The 6593-nt window shown below is 46.0% G+C and overlaps 1 protein-coding gene across 7 annotated transcripts in view; it reads right to left on the bottom strand.

The window, feature by feature from the left end:
* Positions 1-2706: 2706 nt before the first annotated feature.
* LOC148522960 (transmembrane protein 176B-like) overlaps positions 2707-6593 on the bottom strand; it is a 39117-nt gene continuing 35230 nt past the window's right edge. For all 7 annotated transcript variants that reach the window (XM_088473525.1, XM_088473528.1, XM_088473530.1 and 4 more), the window contains 2 exons: positions 6318-6434; positions 2707-3035 (listed from right to left, as the gene is read on the bottom strand). In XM_088473525.1, the coding sequence (XP_088329651.1) occupies positions 2967-3035; positions 6318-6434 (186 nt within the window). In that variant the 3' untranslated portion in view covers positions 2707-2966. The remainder of the gene's footprint in view (positions 3036-6317; positions 6435-6593) is intronic.

Below are 6593 nucleotides of genomic sequence, written 5' to 3'. Positions count from 1 at the left end.
GCACTGATCTTTGTCACAGATATATTGAAGTACGAGGTATGTATGCATTATGGTAAGTGCAGAGACGTTCATATGAAGTCTGAAACATGCAGAACTCTTATTGGTGGTCTCTACTGAATGGTAAACTACAAGTCAGTAGAGACCACCAAAATTACAAACATTCCAGCATCTATTGCTGCTGTACAGAAAGGGGCTCCGCAGCTACTAACCCATAAGCAGAAAATTATGGAAAGCATTTAGTAACGTCAGGGTTGATGAAAATCATGGGAGACATCATGCAATCAGTATGTGCCCAAGACAACCAGGATAAACATTGGAAGACAGAGATATGTAGCAACTACCTCTACTATTACCCACAAATCTGCAGTTTCTTTATATTGTTTCTGCTTCTCACACTCTCTCCAAATGCAATAGCCTGTATTTTAAAAATAATGCTAAATAACACCTACAAGGCCATATAATTAACTTTGCTGAGATGATTGTAGTTAGGAAAACAGTACAAAGAGCAGGGGTAAATTATCACCTAGTGGTGCAATTGCTCATGCTATAGCTATATCTACTTATACGAGATATCAATACTTCCTCTATTTGATGCTTATATAGGACTTTCTATAGTGGCGTAACTGGGGGAGGGGGGTCGAGTAGGGCTTGTGCCCTGGGCACCATAGGACTCGCTACGCCCCACCCCCATGGTCCATGACACTGTGGTCAGTGTAGTGCTGACCAGACGGAGTTCAGTCAAAACTACACAGTGACAAACACACAGCCGCCGGCTGTGTGTTTGTTTTAATTAGCAGCCAATGAGAGTCAGGCATTGACTCTCATTGACTGCTGCGCCCACTCATGAGCTCTCTCTTCTGGAACCGCAGTGGGTGATGGATGAGAAAGACATCATGATTTCTCTCCCATAATGCAGAGCGGACGGTGGCAGGAGCATGAGCCGTAGTGGGGATTCAGGGTTTTTTTTACGTGTGTGTCTGTGTGTGCAGGGCACTGCATTGGGAGGACTACTTCTGGGGCCACTACATCGGGGGGGGACTATTACTGGGGCCACTACATCGGGGGGGCTACTACTGGGGGCATTGCATTGGGGGGGCACTATATAAGGGGCACTGCATAGAGTGGACTACTACTGGGGGCACTATATTAGGGGCTTACTACTAGGGGCACTGCAAAGGGGGGACCACTACTGGGGGCACTGCATAGGGAGGTCCACTACAGGGACCACTGTATAAGGGGCACTGCATAGGGAGGGGATCATTACTGGGGGCCTGCATAAGGGGAACCACTACTGGGGGCACTGTATAAGGGGCACTACTGGGGGCCTGCATAAAGGGGGACCACTACTGGGGGCAGTGTATAAGGGGCACTACTGGGGGCCTGCATAAAGGGGGACCACTACTGGGGGAACTGCATAGAGAGGACTACATAAGTGGCACTATTTAAGGGCTTACTACTGGAAGCACTGCATAGGGAGGACCACTACAGAGGGCACTGTATAAGGGGCACTGCATAGGGGGGATCACTACTGGGGGTCTGCATAAGGGGGACCACTACTGGGGGCCTGCATAAGGGGGACCACTACTGGGGCACTCACTACTCGGGGCCTGCATCAAGTGGAACGACTACTGGGGCACTGCATAGGGAGGACTACATAAGTGGCACTATATAGGGGCTTACTACTGGGGGCACTGCATAGGTTGGACCTTTACTGGGAGCACTGCATAAGGAGAACCACTACAGAGGGCACTGTATAAGGGGCACTGCATAGGGGAGGATCACTACTGGGGGCACTGTATAAGGGGCACTACTTTGGGCCTGCATAAAGGGGGACTACATGGGGCACTGTATAAGGGGCACTGCATAGGGAGGGATCACATCTGGGGGCACTGTATAAGGGGAACTAATGGAGAGCTGCAAAAGGCATACCACTACTAGGGGCACTGCATAGGGGGTACTGTATAAGGGGCACTGCTTTAAGATGCATATCGAATGGTAAGGAATGTTCCCAGAGTGATGAAAAAGGGGTGTGTGCAATGTTGACATGCCCAATTTTTTCAGTGACCATGCCCATTTTCCAGCACACCCGTCTGTGGCGCACGCATATGGGGGGGGGGGAGGCTACATTTTTCAATTTGATCTGGGCTCCAAATACCCTATTTACGCCACAGACTTTCTATAATGCTATATATAAACTACTGCATTCCTAGTACAAATTTTTGTCTAGGATCTGTATATGGAAGGTTACACAGCAAAGAAAGAGTTTTTAAATGTATCACTTTTTTTCTCAGCGGCTTTCATTCTGTCTGCTTTCTTTATTTAGAATGGCAAATATTGGTGTGTCCACCTTTGTCTCTTCTGTGATATGAATCCTGGAACTACTAACTTGGTTATAGACAGAATAAAGGGTCTATGTACTAAGCGTTGGATTGAGATAAAGTGAATGGAGATCAAATACCAGTCAATCAGCTCCTAACTGCCATGTCGCAGACTGTGTTTGACATTTGACAGTTAAGAACTGATTGGTTGGTACATTATCGCTCCCACTTTATCTCTCTTCAGGGCTTAATACAAAGACCCCAATATGAGCAATAAGTGTTTTAACCAGACAACTACAGGTGTAGTCTTTTGCAGCAATTTATTGCACTTAATTTATCATTATCCAAAACATATCAGTTACACATCACTACAAAACACACATTGGCAGAGAATACAAATAGATTTTATTAGTGACCGCAGTGAATTCGTATCATGTGCATTGCTCCAATAAATCAATGCTTGTTAATTGTAAGAGTATCTCATTAGAAAGCTATAAATCTCCAATAATAAAATCACCCACTACACAAACAAAAAAAATGAGGATAAATGGAGAAAATTTCATATACTCGTTCTAGTAACGGAAAAGATTTATGTGATGTCACGGAGAATGAAATTGGCAGATTATGTGCAGAGAAACCATCTTCTTTCTACACAACGAGTACATCACCCGTAGGGCTAGCTGACAGCAGAGGATCATCTTTATCTTCAACAGACTTCTGTAAGACAAAGCAAACGCATGTGACGTGATCTTACCATGACAAGCATACATTGCGTTTACCGTATATTTGAAGTGAATTAAAGCCCCTCCAAAATAATAAGTGGTAGTTTGGACTGAAATTAGTAGAGATGAGCGGGTCTGAGAACCGGACCCTCCCGAATATCGGGGATTCGGGGCAATCTGAGCGCAGCTCGGATCTCCCTGCCTGCCCCGGATCCCTGACCCGAGGCAAAACCTTGCAAGCCTTCTGTTGAGTCACGAGGTTTTGTTTTCAGCGGGCTGAATACTGATTTGCTGAGAGAGCCGCCTGTCACGTCTCTCAGCCAATCAGCGTTATGCCCATTGAAAACAGTATATGGGAGGGAAAAAATATTGCACCCGCCATCCCCCACAGCCTAACACCGCCTGCACCCCCCGCTACCGACAACGCCGGCTCCCCCACTGGCATCATCCCCCACTGCCGACACCACCGCTGCCAACACTCCTGCACTGCTTCCCAACGTACTGAGGACACTGTCAGCAACCCCGACACTGCCGACACTCCCACAGTGAGGACACCACCAGCACTCCTGCACTGCCGACACAGTCAGCAGACTTGCATTGAGGACATCGCTGGCACCCCCACTCTGCCGACACCACTGGCAACATGCATTGAGAACACCCCTGCACAGCCAGCAAACCTGCACTAAAGACACTGCTGGCACCCCTGCACTGCCGACACAGCCAGAAAACCTGCACTAAAGACACCGCTGGCACCCCCACCCTGCCGACAAAGCCAGCAAACCTGCACTAAAGACACCACTGGCACTGCTGACACAGCCAGCAAACCTGCACTAAAGACACCGCTAGCACCCCTGCACTGCTGACACAGCCAGAAAACCTGCACTAAAGACACTGCTAGCACCCCCGCACTGCCGACATCACCGGTACCCTTCACTAAGGACACTGCCAGCACTGCCTTTCCATGTACTGAGGACACCGTCAGCAACCCCGCTTTGCCGACACTGCTGTCACAGTAAGTGCACTATTGGTGTATCCAACCCACACTGTATAACACACTGTATCCATGTTGGAAATTAGAAACTGAACTGCCGTTTGTTAGTGCCGCCCACTGAGTAACTTAGCTTAGTCAGCCAGCTAACTGGATGCAACCTTTTGGCCTTAACTAGATGAAGCAAATTATATTGTGGGGTGGTCAAAACTGATTGGAAATTACTGGAAATAAATGTTAATGAGGTTAATTATACTGTAGGAACAAAAATAGGCCCATTTTATGTGATTTTAGCTGTTTGTATGATTTTTTAAGAAAAAATCCAGATTCAAAACCAAAACACGAAAACTAAACACAGAGGTGAGGTTTTGGCAAAACCAATCCAGATCCAAAACCAGGGGAGATCCAGATCGAAAACCAAAACACGAGGGTCAGCGCACATCTCTAGAAATTAGGGATGTGCGCTGACCCCTGTGTTATGGTTTTGGATCTGTATCTCCTTCAAGGTTTTGGATCTTGGTTTGGATTTACAAACCACCCTCAAGTGTTTTGGTTTTGGTTTTGGATCTGGATTTTTTTAAATAAAAAAGAGATAAGTTTTAAAAAAAGCTAAAATCTTGCAATTTATGTAATCCAAAAACCCAAAATTTGGATTTACCCGGATCTCCTCATGAGATTAGAACCGCGCCTAGGATTTTCCAAGATTCATGAAATTCGTGTGGATTCGGATTTCTGGAGAACCGAACATCTCTAACTGATATAGCAAACATTCACATATTCATCAACACAGGAAGATTGGCCCATTTTATCAACTTTACAAAGATGCTGCAGCTTATGTACAGTGACTTCAATGTATGCAAGTTGCTTACAGCAGCCACCATTTTGTGTGTGTTGTACTAAGAGCAGTCAGCACTGATAGCTGAGATGTCCTTCTGAGACAGGGGAACCATATATTTTTTCACATTATGCCCCCCCCAGCAACTCCCCTCCCTGTGTCCCTCCAACAGCTTCTCGCCTCCCCGTGTGCTGTCAGCAGCCAGCAGGTTTGGATTTGGGACCGGGCCGCTAGCCAATTACAGCTGGTGCACCGGTTGGTAGCGGCAGACATGAATAGACAGCGCATATGCAATATGAATCTGGTGCTGGTCCGATTGCCTCGCGACTGGCGGTGCTGTCTCTACATGCCTGCCTGCCAGTGCGCCAGCTATAATCAGCTGGCGGAATGGCACCAAATCAACATCGCCGACAGCCTGGCCCCCCTTGATGGCCCTGTCTGGACACATCTTGTTAGCGTGACAGGGTGTAGGAGGAGTGGTGGGCCACAGTAGGTTCCTTTTCAGGATCAATGGCCTGGTGTTATAGGTGAGGACAATGTAGACAAATAAAGGCTGCAGATGTACTTCAGGGTTCAGTCTTCAACCTGGGCAATGCTGGGTATCCCAGCTGGTAAACAATATACAATTTACAATTGTTTGTAAGTAATTCGTACACTCTGTGCCATCAACTTCACCATTCAATGGCTATAACTGTTACGAACGTGCTCATTAGCTACAGATATAAGTGATGTAGTTATATCTGTGCTCTCTTTCCATTAGCATAACAAATCCCCTAAAATCAGTAAGTTAGTGGGGGAGGAGGGGGGCGGATATGCTGAGATGGATACAACATTGACAGTTGGAGATTTGTGCCTTAAAAGGACTATAAACCTCAACTGCAATTCCCTGATAGCGATCTGATCGGCTGGCATCGATGATCGGCGATCCATCAGGGAAATTCTGCTTATTAAAAATCCCCGATTTGCTGATTCTGATCACTTTTGGTCGGGAATAGCAAAATATGGGAAATCCAACATGTTGTGTTGCCCAGATGCCCTTAACCAGGCACCTAGGGATCCAGGAATTGTGACAATCCGTCACTGATGAATGGGGGCCTTTACTGATGGGGTTTTGAAGAAAAAGAAAAGAAAGGAAGCAAATGCAAAAACACTTTTGCAACTATGTCAAATATACAGCCAAACTATTAGACTACTGGATTTAATGGACAGTGATTCCATCTGAATGTGAATAGTACACCCATTTCATTTTTAGGCTAGTGTGATTATCGGAACCTTGTTTACTACATGTCATAAGCTAAAAGTACCAAAAATGTTCTAGGCTAGACACTTAAAAGTACTAAACTTGTACAACAGCTAAGGAAAAAGCCTCCCGTGCCAAAAAAACAAAAAATAAAAACAAAATGACATAGCATAGAAAAAATAGAAGAGTAATGATGTTATGTGTCATCACTTACCTCACATGTGCGACCACAACATAAAGCTTTCAGTCTACTTCCCAGACTAATGATGGAGAAGCAGAGACCCCAGATCACCATGAGCAAGGTCATAATCGACAAGCCTTTCAACAGGTTCTGTAGGGAGGAGAGGGAAGAATAGAATCCGACAATGCAGGGGACACTTGTGATCATGTGAGTGAGTCACTCCACTAATCACAGCCAGTCAGTAATTTTTACCCCTAAGTAAGGATAATACACCCCAAGAGGGCAACTTATGTATCTCTAAGTGCACCA

Source organism: Taudactylus pleione, unplaced genomic scaffold (assembly GCF_031769625.1).
Source record: "Taudactylus pleione unplaced genomic scaffold, aTauple2 ptg000136l, whole genome shotgun sequence".
Taxonomy (NCBI): Eukaryota; Metazoa; Chordata; class Amphibia; order Anura; family Myobatrachidae; genus Taudactylus; species Taudactylus pleione.
Note: the sequence above shows the minus strand (reverse complement) of the source record. Positions and strands in the feature narration are given on the sequence as shown.